This window comes from Brachycentrus maculatus, unplaced genomic scaffold (assembly GCF_059751285.1).
Source record: "Brachycentrus maculatus isolate JH-2025_06_01 unplaced genomic scaffold, ASM5975128v1 h1tg000221l, whole genome shotgun sequence".
NCBI classification, from domain to species: Eukaryota; Metazoa; Arthropoda; class Insecta; order Trichoptera; family Brachycentridae; genus Brachycentrus; species Brachycentrus maculatus.
This window is the reverse complement of record NW_028280972.1, coordinates 1,745,921-1,764,124: the sequence shown is the minus strand read 5'-3', so window position 1 is coordinate 1,764,124 and position 18,204 is coordinate 1,745,921. Positions and strand designations below refer to the sequence as shown.

The window sequence follows — 18,204 nt, the reverse complement described above, 5'->3', positions numbered from 1 at the left end:
TGTAAAAATATCTTGTATGTATATACTTTTCTTGTCTCATTCATACTTACATTGGATTCAGTGTTAATACCAGGTAGATACTTAATTTTTATTAATGTATAATATATCAGATACAATTTTAAAATAGTCATTTGTAATTATTGATCTTAGCAAAGTACCTCAATAGCAGAAATGAAATCTACAATACTAGAACTTTAAAAAAAGAGCTAAGAAACAGTCACCGTCTTTAACGTCCGAATAAAAATAAAAGAGCTAAGAAATAGTCATCGTCTGTCTCAAATTGGTAACCCGGCGTTGTCTTTATTCTGATTTTGTTGATCATGGATTCAAAGAAGGAAGTCACCCAAAACATCTTCTCAAATTGTAGCAAGAGTAATAAAACAAATAAAAAAATAAGTTTTCCATTTTGAAAGTTTTTTTTAAATAAAATTACAATGTGATAAGCAACTGCAATTTTGGTGAAACTCATAAAGTGTCTTTTTTTTTTAAATAAAACGAAAATGTATAAATTATAAAGTAGATATTATTATTTAATTAAAAAAAGATAAATATTTGTGTTTTTATTATTTACAAAAATACTTTATTTTTATACTATTTCTGCGAACCTAAGCGGCTCATAATTAAAAATAGGTAACAAATTGTGGTAGAATGGGTTCGAACCCAGAAAAAGACTTGCGACACTAACCATGGAACCACAACCCGACACTTATACTTAACATTACTTCTATAAGCATATTGGGTTAAAACAGGAAATAAAAAGGGTTTTAATAGTGAGTAAAATGATTAGCGATTGGAGTCATCCTAGTAATCAAATTACTTGAGCTGATTCATTTTTCAGTACAATAGGTACCTACCATACATTGAACTTATGGATTATGCCAAAAAATATTTAGTAATGTCATGTCTGGACCACATAATCAATTTCGTGAAACACAAAATCTGGTTTTATCTAAAAATATATTTTTTAGAGAAGTGTTTCCTATTTTGAATTTTTTATGCAGTTACCAGAAATGAAAACTGCATAAAAAAATTAAAATAATAAAAAATCACCATAACCTCGAGTGAATTGCCATCGTTTATCAGACTAAGTACATTTACATATGTGGAACTAAAAGAAGATCCAAGGAAAAAATATGGGATTGGACTCAGTCCAATTTACGTCTTTTAATCCGATACATATATCTTAATATGACCATTTAGGGGTGTCCAGAATCAGAATGTTAATTTTTAACTTTTTATTATAGCTTAAATCGATAGATAAACTTTCTAAGAATATGTTTACAAGGTGACAGAGGCTAATTGCCTTATTGAAACGTAATCTTCTATTTTGAAAAAGACCCTATTCAGACTAAATGACCTTTTATTATATTAATTTAAATTATTGCTTTGTAGTAAAATAATTGGCGATTTTAATAGAGGTCTTACAGTTTATATATGAGTAGTCCACTTGCAAACCACGCTTTGTTAAAAAATTAAGTTTTTTAGCCAAAAGCGGCAATCAAGAATTGATCTTCCGATTTCAGCTTTTTTGAGAGATTTTAGAAAGTGAACTGACGATCGGCAGAATGAGTTTTGCAAGAGTATTGTTCTTTTTCCATTTTATTTCCAACTTAACGAGTTTTGGCATATTATGTTAAATATGGACGTTATAAGTTTCTACCGATTGGCACCATTGGCTAAAAAACGTAATTTTTTAACATAACCTGGTTTGCAAGTGGACTACTCATATGTAAGAGATCGAACATACATATTTATAAAATCAAATTAAAAAACCAAACTCTTTGTAGGGTTTTAACATTAAACGCAATACTTTCCAATAGTGGTGTGAATAAAATTTATAAAAAAAGAAGCATAAATAAACACCGTATTTTCTATAATGAGGATTTATTAATTAAATTATTGAAATTAACAATGATACTGACACGAATACAGGTTTTCAAGGTTTAATTATGGATATATTTTATGGGTTAAGCAATATATTCATCATTATTTCCTTATACTGACATTCTGGTTACCATTAGAGGGGCCATTTGTAATACGTAATAATACATGGTTTAACTTGAGAAGTATGTCTCATAAATTTACTAATATTTTTGTCAAGCCAAAATAATATAGAAAATGAGTGGCACATTAAAACATATACCGGATTTTCTAACTTTTACACAATACTTTAAATTAAATCATTTGGATGTATGTGTTTGTTTCCTTAAAACAGTGCTGCATTCACATACACACACTTCAAAAGTCTAATCCAGATTGGGAGGCAAATTGTTCTAAAAAAGAAAACATGTTCAATTAATTACAAACATATGTAATATTCTGCAAATTGAGTGCCATGCAACGAGTAAATGAGAAACAGGGCGTGGAAGGGAGCAGAGGCTTGGTTTAACCAATTGCAAGACAAAACAGAAATTTATAAATGTATGATAACATCATGAAAGTGAAAACTGACCGGAGCATTTCGTCGTAATGTAACACGTTACGATGCGAGCATTCAGGCAGTCAGTACACCGAGCCGAGCGCTCCATCCATAGTTTCCGATACTCGCTGATGCTCGCCGCGAGCGATGTTACGACGTTATGTTACGACGAAATGCTCCAGTCAGTCTCCACTTTAGGACTCTTAAAAATGTGGTTAAATAAAATAAAGGTAATACCTGGTTTTTAAAAATATGTTATTGGATACATAATTGTGTAATACAAAATGCAGGATCCTTACTTCTGTCTAGGGTGGAAATCCATATACTGGCACGGGTTTTTTGTTCACTTTCGGTTCAGACTTATGAATAGTACGAATATGTCTATTTAATGTACTTTTCTCAGTGAATCTGAAATCAGCGCAAATGTACACAATTCAAATTGTATTTTCTTTGTTAACGCTTTTTAAATTTATGTATTCGGGTAAACAACAGCAACATATATAAAACAAAACATTAAATAAAGGCAATTATAGTTAACCACAGAAACACAAAAAGATTAGAACAAAATATTTAGTGTAGATCTACGAATTAACGCGTATCTATGAGAGGGTGAATGTGCATGTGTGAAGTGTGTAAGAGGGTGCGTGTGTGTATGTGTGTGTGTGTGTGTGTGTGTGTGTGATGTTGATTTTAGTGGAGAAATACACACAATGCAGAGAAAGATAGTTAAAAGATCCTCAGAGCAGAATATGCTCACCATTCGACTTTTGAACACAAATTTGCCGCAATTAAAAATGTCAACTTGGCTAAAACATTTAGTTTATATCACACAGATCACTAATTAAACAAGAATATATTAGAGCTACACTTGACACGTTAACTGCCACGGCAATTTTCAGAATTCTGGTCTAAAAAGCCAATTTCATTTAATCATATCATATTTTTTAAACTCTAATTATAGAACATAATTATATTTTTAGTTAATTTATTAATAAATTTTCTGTCCATGTAAGCCAGCATTGATTTTTTGTTTTTTTCTCATGCGCCATCTATCCATATTAGCACTGATATACTAGGAATTTTATCCTAGCTGCACGAATATAGCAAGTAAACACAGTACGAGATAATTCGTAGTCGGCATCATAGCACAGAGTGCAATCTACAAGTAATCTCGTAGTTGGCAGTCAACGTATCAAACAAAATAATATATAAGACCCATATTGATGCTGGAAATGTAAAAAAATGAGAGATATTTTGATTTTCATATGAACCGGTAGTGTAAAATTATGAGATAGAGCATATAAATTGACTCTGAATTTTATTTAAATTACAGATAATGGCAAAGGATTTTTACAATGTTTTTCGTAGATACTGTAAATAAAGCGAGCAAACTAGATTCACTAGAAACTACTGATTCTGTTTGTTATTGTCACACATATCATAGTCGTATAGGAGAAAGTGACCAACTAACAAAACGTAAAAGGTTCAGGAGGGCCATTTAAGTAACTTTTGCTTGGCAAGAAAATAATCATCAATGTAGTCATTTTTAACAAGTCAAAATATTATATCGCTCACTTCTTTCAAGAACGTCATAAATCAAAATACTTGATTTTTCAGGAGAACGTTTTTAAAGTTTAAAAATATAATACAATGTATTTAAAATAAATATCAAGCCACTTACTGAACTTTTTACTGTTCAACAGATCTTTTTAGGTAGTATCTGAAGGTTTTTTCTTCATTTGAAAAATATTTAGGATATTTAAAAAAATAATTAAACAATACCTTTTCTTCAAAATGCAAAAACAACACTTTCTGCCCTGTAGCGGGTAAATATTAAGTTAAAAATATGCCTCTTTTGCTGGGATATAGTACATTTTCTTGGCATTCGGAAAACATGCACAACCGAATATTGACGATTTTTGATTTATGACGTTCTTGAAAGGAGTAGGCGATATTTACTTCCAAGTTTTAAATCCTATTTTCAGGGCAATATTAAGCTAGTAAGATATCAAATAGTCAATGATCACGTTTTTGTAAACAAATGCACTTGGTCACTTTCTCCTGTATGACTACGATATACCTGTATGCATTAGGCAGTAAAAAAAGCATACTTACTCTTTATTACAAATGTGACAAACTTCATCCCTCAATTGAAAGTGAACAGATTTCATATGGGATTGTAGATTTTGGTGACTCAGATAAGATTTGGCACAACGCGAGCACTGGTAAGGTCGCTCACCTCGATGCGCCCACACGTGCCTTTGGAATGTAGAGAATGAGAAGAAACCTGCAACCACAAATAAATCAAATTAAAACAAATTGATACCTAAATGAGATAATAATAATAATTATAATAATTAGGATAATTTGTATAGTGCCTTTTTCGTAAAATACTACCTCAAGGGCACTTATAAAGACATGGATAATAATAATAATAATAATAAGATGATGATGATAATGATATAAAAAAATAAATGGATTAAAACGTCGTCAATCAATCTCGGGCCGTCGAGTCTGGATCGGGGAAAAGATGAGCCGACAAATTAAAACGCCTTCCTCTTGATCACATGGGCTGGAAAATGGCCAAGGTGATGGGCAGGATGGCAGCTTGTTGAGCTCCTCGTCATTGTGGATGGCCAACTTCCAACTTCCAGACTAGCACAGTTCAAACGGGACTTCACTTTTATCCTCTTTTGCCGCCCTTCCATGATCCGACATGATGGTTTTGTCTCTGAGGTTTTCCGCTTTCGCTTTCATACGAATGGGAGCTGGCGTAATTGAGGTATTTAAATTTGTAGTTTGATTTAATAAAATTTAACTGTTTAAGCACATGTTCTAAGATTGTTATTTTTATTGCAGTCATTTATCCCCGAGAAGTTAGGAGTTTCGGATGAATATACTATGGTCGTAACGTACCCTTAAGGGACGAACACAAAGCACTTTTTAACGCCAACTTGCCACATGTGTTCATTCGTCACAGATTCTTAGAAATACACTACACCGTTTAGACCAGCATTGCTATATTGAACGAGGCAATGATATTATTGATGCACTTTCATCAGTTAACAGCTAACCTTTATAAAATTATAACTTTTAACCATTTCAAGTTAACACCAATCACAATATTTATAGATGAGCAAAAAATTGTAGACTTGAGATGTAAATGTCCGGAGAAAATTAAATAAATGATGGAGCGTGGTTCTCTCAGCAGCCGCGTCGGGCGCTCGAGGAACCAGATGGTAGGAATAAGAGTTTGTGAATAGTAATACTTTGGAATTGCAAATAAAAGTCCTATTTTCATCCAATAAAAGGGATTATTTTCTAATTAAAATATAACTTTGTTTTAAAATCACTATAGTTATTTTATTATAACTTAATTATAATGTCCCTGGGTTGATTAACACAAGTTTTGAAAAAGAAGCGGTTAGCTTCGAAACCGGTAGGAATTTTAATTAAGTTATAATAAAATACTTATAGTGATTTTAAAACGAAGTTATATTTTAATTATAAAATGGGAAATCACAAAGTTATTGCTTCAAATATAATTTTGGATTATTTTCTATTTAAACTAGTGCAGTTGGTAAAGTAGTGGAGTGATATCGCGTGATATAAGAGTGGTATCGCCTGCATGCTGATTGCCTCTGAAAACCTTTTTTTTTCAATATACATTGTCAGTCCATTGGCAACAGATTTTCTCAAGTATTTTTGACATTACAGAAAGGTCAGGCAAGATTTTAGAGCTACCACCATTAATTTGAGTGCCACGAGTGTTTTTGCTTTAAATTTTCTTCCATGAATTGCATGAAATTATAGTAATTTTAAACATGAAGAGTAAACCCACTCACAAGTAGGAAAAGGCTATAAAACTTATAAAGTTGGAGCCTAAGTAGGGCCATGATAAGCGGTGTTGCAAAAGCCGTAGCTAGATTTCAGTCGCTCGGACGTTATAAAAAAAAAAAAAATAACATGGCATTATTCAGTCATACACTTGAAGTTTGTACAGTCTGCAATACAAATCCAATACATTTGCAGTATTTTACAACTTATACTTTAATGTATACTAAAATGTTTAAAGCGCATCTTCAGAGACCATTTCACAAAGGGAAACAGTTTTTCATATTTGACGTGGATGTTATAATCAAATTGGCACAATTGCTATGTTGTTTCTTCAATTCATTCACAAGCTGACACAATGTTAACTTGAATATAAAATGATAAAGGCAAGTTGTTTAATTCTGGGTATTAGATTCTTAGATTTAGGAGTGGAATATATTTAATACAGATACAGATGATGAGAGTGAAGGACCTCAGGATGCTAAATATATGAGGAATAGTAGAAAGGAAAATGAGAATAACAGCAATGGCACTTCTTGCGATTGCATATCCATAGTGGTACTAGCTTGTGTCACTTGGACACGGGTAAGGTGCCCTTAAGGCCCAGCATTCGTTAAGTCGCATTCATTCCACCGGAGACCAGCGAACAGGTCACATCGCTCACTCCTTTAAAGAACGTCATAAATAAAAAAACTTGATTTTTCAGGAGATCATTTTTAAAGTTTAAAAATATAATACAATTTATTAAAAATGAATATAAAGCCACTTATTGAACTTTTTACTATGCAACAGATCTTTTTAGATCAAACCTTAAGGTTTTTTTCCATTTGAAACTACATGGTTTGTTTAAAAAAAAAATTAAACAATACCTTTTCCTCAAAATGCAAAAACAACACTTTCTGCCCTGTAGCGGGTAAATATTAAGTTAAAAATATGCCTCTTTTGCTGGGATGTAGTACATTTTTTGGGCTTTCCGAAAACATGCACATCTGAAAATTGATGATTTTTTATTTATGACGTCCTTGAAAGGAGTGAGCGACATATCTTTTTACGCCCTATTTTTTTGAAAGAATGTAAATTGGATTTTTTTGTTTTTTAGAATATATGTAGAAAAAATATTTTTATACGTTTTTTAAAATCCTTACCTTTCAATAACTCTTTTCTTTTCAAAACCACATAATTGTTTCGAAGAAAAACTTATTTGTTAATAAAAAATGAAAAAAAAAATCAATTACGTAAAATGTTACCTGGATTTAGAGAAAAGTAAGTTGCGACTTAACGAATGCTGGGCCTTAGTACACCCTAAATTATTGATGAATGGTACCTCGGGAGCAGCCTTCCACTTTACAGGTAAACTTATTCTCGTGCGTATGTCGGCGTGTGTGTGCAGTCAGAGTAGAGCGAGCGGCAAATAATCTGTAGCAGATATTACACTGGTAAGGCTTCTCTCCGGTGTGGGTGCGCTCATGTTGTCCTTTCTTCCCCGATACGGAGAAAGCTGAAATACAAATAATCATTACTTTTAATCTTCAATCTAAATTTCATTTAGATTTAATTATGAAATAAGGTTTTACTTTGGCAAGTGACACTCTCGTGTAATTTTTGCAACAAAGTCTGTTTCTTTTCTTCATTTTTAGATCCAGCACCTTCGAAAAGAATTGATCCCAAAGATATGTTGTAACAAACATGAAAATCTCCAGACCTACGTAGCAATAATATTACTAAGAAAAATATAGGATAAACGGATAAATCACGCCGTATCATTTTTCATAATATCATACAATAAGCCGGGTGTGTGTTTTGACTTCTGCCGAACCCAGGAGACCGAACCCCTGGGTTTTCATCGAACCCAGATTAAGAACCACTGTGTTAGAATATTGTACTGGTAATGATAAGACATTGAAAAGTAAAATTAAGTTTGTAGAATATAGTCACAAGCAATTGGAAATACATACGAATAAATGGAAGTAGGTTAGCGAAAAATTATGATCTTGCAATATTATTTCTGGATAATTTTTATACTTTTCATGTAAAGAGGTTAGGGGTTAAAGACATGAAATGGGACAGTAAAAAATCAGATAAAACGTCAAATTGATATATGACCGCGTTCCAATAATATTTGTAATCTATTAAAGCACGATGTTTCAACATACCTTTGGGGCAGAATGAGCACTTGAACCTTTTTTCACCGGTATGAACAGTACGAATATGATTGACTAGGGCACGTTTTTCTCGGAACTGTTTACCGCACGCAGTACAAAGATGAGGCTTCTCTCCTGAAACAAATATTTTATATTGTAATATAAAAAAAAAACACAGATAAGAGTTGCTTTTATGTGTGAAAATGAGTAAGATTTTCATGCAATTTTGGCAAAAAAGACTATTTCCTATATTATAAATATAAAATTAATGATTATTAATAATATAAACTGTTTACCGGTGTGAGATCGAATGTGATACTTAAGACTTCGGCTGCATGTTAAATCTCTCTCGCAAATGTGACACCAATATATTTTGTCATATGTATTATTTTGCACATCGATATTATTTATTAGTGCACTACTGTCCTGTAATAGTTAAAAAAGAATATAAAACAAAGAAAATTTACATAATATTATGAATATTCAAAATATTTGGCACACATAGTAACATGTATCTTTAGAAATTCAGGTGCTTACTAGGGGCGTGAGTTGACTGTTTTGAGGAAAGTTGCTGCTAAAACATTTGGGTGTTTCATTTGAGAGGTATAAATGCCACTGTACACATTCAAAGCTAGGTAGTGTTCTCCCAGATCATGCTTTAGTAAGAAGCGATATTGCCAAATCGCATTCTTAGTAGCTGGATGGGAGAAGCAATTTGACTCCCATGCACCAAATCTGTTGCGTCTATCCTCTAATAAGCAGTGCCTTGTTTTTTTTTAATTTACATATTTCATATTGATTGTTTTGATATCATTTTGACACAATGTCAAATGAAGATGAGCAAAAACGACTGCATGAGATGTTTGACTCTGTTCCATCGGATGATGAGATCGATTCTGATAAAAAAATTCGAAATTGACTTCCTAGTAAACAAAGGCAGGACACCGACACAGAATTAGAGCTGAGTGATCCGGAGGAAGATACTGAGCATCTTTTGAACCCATCTCATGAATCTACAGTGTGTTATTAATAAAAACATAATATTATACAAATCAGAACATCCGCTGCATGTATGGCCGGAACGAGCCAGGTATTTTCATGAATTTATTTATGATAATTCATGAAAAATTCCATCAATTTCAATAAAATTCATAATGTATCAAGAAATTTAATATTTTTTTATAATTTCGATGAGAGTAATTTTTTGGTAAAGCAGCATGTAAATATTAGTAAAACTTAAATAAATAGAATATTTCTTATATTTTACTCTGATCCTACCATTAAAAAAGCCTTTTCATCTTGCAGTTTCAAACATTTAAAAAATAAATAAAACGTTTCTGGAAGAATTACCTTTCTTTCATCACCATCAATAGCGCATTTACCATTTGATGTTCCCATACAATTGTGATGATTACATTCTTGACTATTTTTCAATCTGTAAAATATATTAATAAGTAAATGAATATGAAAAAGCGTAAAAATTATAATGTCTCATAGGTAACAAGTATAGTTTCTATTTAACTAGAAAAATCAGTTGTTATATATTTAACTCCCAAAAACTACCTTTTACCGCAAAATTTAAGTAAATTTTTTTACCTTGATTTACACTTTCTGCAACTGAAGAAGTAGTGGATTGGCTTGTGGGACTTGAGAAATTCTTTAGACAGAAAAGACTCTGAGCATATTGTACAGGAAAAGTTATCTTTGGTAACCTTAAAGAAAAAATACAAACAGTAATGTACAACCATTTTGAAGAAAATAAAAGAAACAAAATATAAATATTTGTAAAACACTGACATTTTCCAAGCCACATTTGGTCTTATTGGATGATGACATTTCATTTTCCTCGATGACCTTCGAGTTTTGGAATGATGTTGAACTCTTTTTCCTTTTTGCAGGACACTGGAATTGATTAATAAGACATGAATAAATATACTAAGACATAAATAAAGATAGAAGTAATCTTGTAAATGAGTCCTATGCTAATGAAATACATAATGTGAAGTTTTATATGGAACTTTGAAATTCAGAGTTACCAATAAAAGAAAATCACCAATAATTGATGTTTCTAGATACCTTTTTAAAAACACATATAATGTATAATGACTAGATTTTATCATATAGCTGCTAATAGTGTGATAAATACAAAACCATAATCTGGCCATAAGTACTAGGGTTGCAGTCTACAGGCTGGCATACTGTCAGCACAGTTGTATGGTGCAGAGGCCTGGAGCGTATGACATAGGAAAAAGTTCGATAAATTGCAGCAAAAACATCTCAGGTTAATTCAGTTTATGAAGGAAAACGTCAGCGGGAAGGAACAATTACTCAATATGGTAATAAGATATTAGTTGATTATCTCAAACTTTAGTTCTTTTATCAACCATTTTGTTTTGCAACTAGGTCAGCACAAGTAATCCGATTTTAAGTAAGGACTATTTACATATATCGTAGTGGTACAGGAGAAAGTGACCAACTAACAAAATGTTAAATGTTCAGGAGGGCCATTTAAGTCACTTTTGCATGGCAAGAAAATAAACGTCAATGCAGTTAGTCATTTTTAACAAGTCAATATATTATACTTGCAAGTTTGAAATCGCTTTGGGATTTTTTCAGGGCAATATTAAGCTAGTAAGATGTCAAATAGTCAATAATCACGTTTTTGTAAAAAATGCACTTGGTCACTTTCTCCTGTATGACTATGATATCCGAGAATATTAATTGAGAATTGAGAATATTAAAATGATAATTTCTGTTTATTATCAAATTGATAAATTATATTAAACATACCTTATTAGAAATTCTTTTAAATTTTTGTAAGCTCGATTTCTTTTTGTTAATGAGAATCAATGGAAGGTCATCATCAGAAGAAACAGGATCTCTTAAAACATAAATAAATATAATTAAACTTATCCATATTAGCAAGTAAAATTTTCACATGCAACCAAACCTTTTCATTTCTACCTAGAGTATTCTCCTGGCAGGGCAATTACGACTTTCATCGCATCCAAAATTCACAATATATAAATAAATAAGTGCTGTGATTTTTGAACTGTAATTTATAATTATATATTAAAAAAAATATGTGACAATGTTGCTCCTTTATCGCGCGTTTATTTCGCATAACGAGTTACAGAGAAAAGGCAAGTCCCTTTTTACAATATTTACTTGTAATCCGGGACTTCCGCCCCGGGACTCGTGGTGGATAGCAACGATATAAAGAGCTTGTGAAAGAGCACAGCCAAGAACTGACCAACGAGATTATGTTGTTGCATCGTGTTTCACGGAGCAGAGCTTGTTAATGGAGGAGGAGGAAGTAGTAGAGCAACAATCTTCTAGCACAATACAATAGAAATGCTGAAAGCATGGTAAATTGTTGTATAGTACATTGCCTTAATAAGCGGGTGGCTATTGGGGGATAACGCTGTGACACATTTTTGCCAAATTTTGAAGCGTCGGGAAAAACAAATGTCTTAAGACAGTTTTCTAGTTAATTTGATTAGTTATTTATCATAAGTTCATATTTTTACTAACATTTTTTTTCAAATCTAAATTGTTTTCTCTAAGTTGTTACACTACTTTAAAAAATATGAGTAATTTTATCTGAATAAATGTTATAAAAAAAATATAAAAATAGGGTATTTTTTCCTCATGGAAAGGCATTATCGTATTTTACATTGATTTCTATGGTAAAAAAGGTTAGCTTAACGAGTAAGATGCTGGAATGAATTATGCTCGTTATAAGAGATTCCTGTATTGCATATTGACATCTTGATTGCAGACTTATTATAATATGATATATGGATGATGTTTGAATGAAAGCACTAAAAATAAAGAATACTTATGTATTATACAAATAAGCAGCATTTACAGTGATAAACTTACTTTGATATAAAATCTGAAGAATTAGTAGAATGTCTCGGGTAGTCATTTGTATTCTCATTAAATTCATTAGCCTCTGTTTTCAAGGAACTCAACGGCTTATTTCTCAAATCCAGCCATTGTTTAAGAAATTCATTAGAATTTTGACATTTATTTATAAAATTGTATGAAATGTGTAACTCAGAAAGACACTTCTGACACAGCAAACCGGGAAGCCCATCTAATCTAGAAACCTGAAAATAAAAATAAGATCATAATGTTTTTTCCATTAATTTTAGTAAATGCTTAAGTGTAAAAAAAATACGGATAAACTCCGTTATTGCTATAATAGAAATAGCAGGATCTCATACCGCTCACTTCTTTTAACAACTTCATATTTCAAAAATCTTCAATTTTCAGTATTGCATATTTTCGGAATGCCCAGAAAATGTACTATATCCCAGCAAAAGCGGCATATTTTTAACTTAATATTTACCCGCTACAGGGCAGAAAGTATTGTTTTTGCATTTTGAAGAAAAGGTATTGTTTTATTTAAATATACTAAATATTTTTCAAATGGAGAAAAAACCTTCAGGTTAATAATTGTCTTCATACAATATTCACTTAAAAAACAAGCTACTTTTCGGGCACACTGAGCATATTGTCAAAAAAATATGAAAACTGATAAAATCTCAATCCTTTGGCACGTTGACTGCCATGGCAATTTTTAAAAATTCAGGTCTAAAAAGCCAATTCTTTAAAAATATTATTTTATCTCTTGATTTTGAATAATTTTTTTATAATTATATTTTCTGTTCATTTATTTATAAATTTTCTGTTAATGTAGCAGCCAGCATTGATTTTTTGTTCTCTTCCCATGCGGCATCTATCCATATTAGCACTGATATGTTAGGAATTGTATCGTAGCTGCACGAATATGGCAAGTAAAAACAGTACGAGATAACTCGCAGTCGGCGTCTTTAGAAAAGAACGCAATCTACGAGTTATCTCGTAGTTGCCAGTCAATGTGTTAATACTAATATTTTTGACCCTCAGTAATAAAATATGACCGGGCAGTTAGCTAGACCGATTTTATTGGGATCGGATTACGTTATGACACTAGTTATGCGACTAAGTACCTAATTGGTGTGTTTGCCGATAACATAAAAAAAGTATCCACACAACGATCCCGAAACTGTATGTAAAGCATTCAAACTTTGTGAAGTCAGTAGGTACCTACTAGTGCTTGTGGCTTCTTTTGTAGTTTATGACTTTTACAATAGTTTCCATATTTTGTATGTTCTATATGTATGGAGTATGGAGTGGAAACATGGACACTGAGGAAAAAGGAAAGACATATGCTGGATGTGTTTGAAATGTGGTGCTGGAGGAGGATGCTGCGCATTCCTTGGACTGCAAGACGCACAAACGTCTCCATTCTCCGCGAACTGTCAGTGACAGAAAGACTCTCCACGACTTGCAGGAAAAGGATTCTGTCCTACTTTGGGCATATCGCCAGAAAGAACGAGAAGAGTCTTGAAAAACTGGTAGTAACAGGTACAGTTGAAGGCAAGCGGGCAAGAGGACGGTCTCCAACAAGATGGACAGACCAAATAAAGGAATTAACCGGATCCTCGCTAAACGCTGCCATCAAGTTGGCCCAGGACCGGGAAGAATGGAGAGGACTTGTGCACCAAGTGCCTGACATTCCAGAAGACCACGACGCTCAGCATTGAGCAAGAAGATGAAGAAGAAGTATGTTCTATGCTTACCATGGACAATGCGTAATAAACATTACGAGGGCGGGAATGTTACATCAATTCTAGAGTAGATCAGTTAAAAACTAACCATCGAATTATAAACATGTCTTCTAATAAGATAATGTATCTCTCACTTCGTGGAAAGGTAGAAATTATTTGTGAAAATGAATGTGGCTTAAAAAATGATGAAGTGTGCAAAAAGTTTTCATCATCCACAGCATCAACATTGTAAAAAAAATAATAAAAATTATCTGCATTTGAAAAGAATATCATAAGCACGAAAAAAAGGAAATGTGATCATACAAATATTGATAAAGCTTTGCTACAATGTTTTTGTGCAGAACAGGATTTTCAAAATTTTATAAGAAAAGTGGATAGACGTAAAAATATGATATGTGTGTACTGGGTGTGTAAATAGATTGTAATTGTGTATGGAGTATGGTTGTAAATATACTTATTCTCTAATATATAACTTATCGAACTTGCATATTCCTCGTAATAAGCAAGTTCGATAGTACATTATGAAGAAAAAAAACATGCGCTCCCCTAGGAATGTTTTATTTACTATGACAGAAAGGTTAATAAATACCTTGGTTATCGAACTTGCATATTCCTCGTAATAAGCAAGTTCGATAGTACATCATGAAGAAAAAAAACATTCGCTCCCCTAGGAATGTTTTATTTACTATGACAGAAAGGTTAATAAATACCTTGGTTAAATAAAAGATTTTGAAATATTTTAATATTTCATTATGTGTGATCGAGATTTTAACAAACATATTCCATTGATTTATATTTTTAGTTTTGTAGCACAGTAGGGAGATAAATGTATTTTTTTTTCGAATAATACTAACCTCAATTCCAGCGCAGATGAATAACAAATCTTTGACGGCGTTGGCATCAGCAGTAGAAAATATTTGTTCCATATTATCATTTGAAATCAAACAAATTCTACAAATTTTATTGATATCGATAAAATCGAATGATATATCTACGACGTTTGACATTTTTAAAATTCACTCTATCAATATTGAGCGCAAAAGTAAAGGTCACAGGAGACCATTGATTGGGGATAAAACATGCAATAGTTGGTTGAATAATGCCCTTCTCGAGAAAAACATATTAAAAATAAAATCAATAATTTAATTAAATTCGGTATCTAAATCGTAACGAACTACAAGAAACAAAACAAAAACAACCGATGACAGTAGAAAACGCAAAGAATAAAGTTGTGCAAAGTGAAGCGAAGATATTTTTCTATGGTCCAAGCGTGTTAAGCTTGCTACACACGCCTTTCGGAATTTTATTTCATAGTTGAAATATATAATATATTTTGTTGAATCTCCTTCCATGTATTTAAAAAAAATATATATAAAATAATTTTACCCTCCATTTAATTTTTATGACATATTGGATTAAATTTTCATATTACTAGTTATCTTTATTAATTCTTTTTTTTTCATTTTGATGTCCGAATTCGGAAAACAAAATGATAAAATTCGTTTTAAAATTGAATGCAAATAAACATTTTTAAATTTCTATGTTTCTTACTACTTAATGTTTGTTTAAATATAGATTTTTATGATTTATAGCAAATATAAATAAATTGAGTACTTACCTACATTCTATTTCTTGTCTAAAATTAGACGGCACACGTCAGTTTTTTTCGAATTTGATTTTAAAATTTCATATATTTTCCGTGCGAAAAGAAAACGAATGCGTGCAGTTTATATATGGGTTTACTGAATTCGATATTTCGAATGCCGAAAATCGAGGTGTGCGATGCTAAATACCATTTTGTATTGAAATGTAGCAGAACTTAATCGAAAGAATGTAAAGCATCTTGAAAACCGAAAATAGAAGTTTATACGTCATACGTATGTACCTTTTTAGAAAAAAGGGAATATAAAATAAGTCATTTAAATTTACGGGGAACAGGAGATCAATGACCAACACCAAAATATGAACCGCCCACGACATTGAGGTACCTACATCGGTCTAAACAGCGGCTCAGTTCTTCTTATTCCAATGTGTAGAAGAAACCCATAATTAAATTATCATTCTTTTTTCTTCTCAAGCAGTAACACAAGCTAGTGCTATTACGGGTATGCAACCTTGGGAGCCATAGCCGTTGTTGCTTTCTTTCTTTGCCGATCCAATCTGTGCCTTATGTACCTTTTGGGTACGAATAGGGGTCCAAGAAATAAAGGGCGTTGATGTCTAGTTTCTTTTAAGTATTGGCAGATGTCGCTGAACTTCTGGATCGGTTTGAATTTTCAGCATATTTTGTTACAATATATTTAATTAACTTGCACGACTCGACGATTTTAAAGTTCGAAGTTCGCGACCTTTCCCTCTTGGATGAATTTTTAGCACTTATTAGGATTCCGTTTTTTTAAGAACGCCCACGGTGGTAAGCTCGCGTGAGCCTACGTACGTAGGTATTTTTAAATAACAAAGTTAAAGGACCTTCCCCCTTTGATGAATTCTTCTGCACTTTTTTGGATTCTGTTATTTATGAAGATTTACAGCGGCAAGGTCTCCTTCACAATCCTCCATATCCCCTTTTAGAACTGAGAGAATTGCGTATTATGAAGTCTGAAGTTTCCCCTTACTAACCGAGTTTATTTAAATCGACTACATTGCTCAAAGTTGACTTACTTTTGAATGAGTCTTATTACTCGTTTTATTTTACGTTTAGATATACATATGTTTTTGTTTTTTGGGGATGTTAATCAAGGGACAATAATTAGAGCATGGACAAAGATAGCGATACTTGTCGCCAAATTCAAAAGATTCAGTTTAGGTCAAGTCAACCCAAAATCGCGAATCTGTAAAAAATCTCAGCTTTAGATATCGAGGTTATTAAGACCAGTAAAATGTTTAAAAAATATATAATATTAGATGGCTAACTGAGAAAATAAAATATTTTGCATTTTTGGTCACATTATTCACCGCGATATTGGCGTTGGCATGACAATATACAATACCAAATTCAAACGTCTGAAAATGCCACTAAAAATGGTTTCCACATGAACCTACCAAAAGGTTACTTGATTTTTTCAAAAGCCCTGGTTTACAATGGAGGGGAGAATAATATGTTTGTATTAATTTACTAGTGTTTATATTTACGCCTTTGTTTAGTACGTAGTGGGGTGCTATTCCTTCTCCATTCTTCAACCCTATAACAGTGTTGTCTTTCAGCTGAGCACCTTCACTTCCATCATTTGTATTACCTCAAACATATTCTTTTCCTAAATCTAAAAAAACTGGAGCGCGGTACTGACCATCTAGCTTCATATGTGTAATTGATGATTACTCTGAATTTGATGAACTCTAAATTTGGTTGGGTTGGGTTGTTAGGTTTGGTTTTTAGGATCGATTTCCACCCTGCCACATGTTTAAATAAGAATTATAATCAATATACATATGCTTGTACGCAATATAAAAGCAGAAAGAAGAAAAAGGTTTCTTTAGCGAAACTATTTAAACAAATATTTACTTAAGGAGAAAATTTAAATGTTAGTTGTATTGTTAAACAGAAAAATTATTTGTAGTAAAAAATAAATAATAATTCACACATTTATTATTAAAAAAAATATATGGGTACATATCGATCAACATGGTGAGAGTTCTGTACTCGAATGGCTCAAGTTGGCTTCCATTGATGTCATTTACAAACTTTTTAATTTCATGCAAAATGATCGCTGGATAATAAAAATTATTCAGGTTTACGATAAAACATGATATATATTTTTTAACACTGGGCTATAAATCTATACCTAATGTAAACAAATGAATAAATAAAACTCGTATAACATCGGTATATCAATTTACAAATCTGCCTCACGTTTTAAAAGGAAATGGGTCAAATGTAAAAAAAAATGTCAATGATATGATCTCGTACTAAAAAACTATTTTTATCGTCACACACAATATGTGTCCTGATTCCGAAGCGTTTCTTCTATGCTCAGAGCCATAAAAACTAATTTTAATTACAACTGACTTTGTAAAGATACACAAGGTTTAAAGTGTAAGCTGAAATAAATTGTTAACTTATGATATTTGAGATATTTTGATAGAAATGCTTCTAATCTGGCAATATTGCACATGTTTGGAGAAGTCTATTTGTGGTTCATGCCAGCTTCTTCACTTAGAAGCTATATTTAGTATTGGGTGTGCTCCAACA

The 18,204-nt window shown here is 32.0% G+C and overlaps 1 protein-coding gene across 1 annotated transcript; it reads right to left on the bottom strand.

The window, feature by feature from the left end:
• Positions 1 to 1,867: 1,867 nt before the first annotated feature.
• LOC148306903 (zinc finger protein 711-like) lies at positions 1,868 to 15,255 on the bottom strand. Its single transcript, XM_088264224.1, has 12 exons — positions 14,870 to 15,255; positions 12,280 to 12,509; positions 11,185 to 11,275; positions 10,192 to 10,296; positions 9,991 to 10,106; positions 9,745 to 9,829; positions 8,691 to 8,820; positions 8,407 to 8,529; positions 7,578 to 7,751; positions 4,535 to 4,706; positions 2,719 to 2,827; positions 1,868 to 2,273 (listed from the first exon to the last, which is right to left on the bottom strand). The coding sequence occupies exons 1-11, from the start codon at positions 15,020 to 15,022 to the stop codon at positions 2,725 to 2,727; spliced, it is 1,482 nt and encodes a 493-aa protein (XP_088120350.1). The 5' UTR covers positions 15,023 to 15,255; the 3' UTR covers positions 1,868 to 2,273; positions 2,719 to 2,724.
• Between the last annotated feature and the right edge of the window lie 2,949 nt (positions 15,256 to 18,204).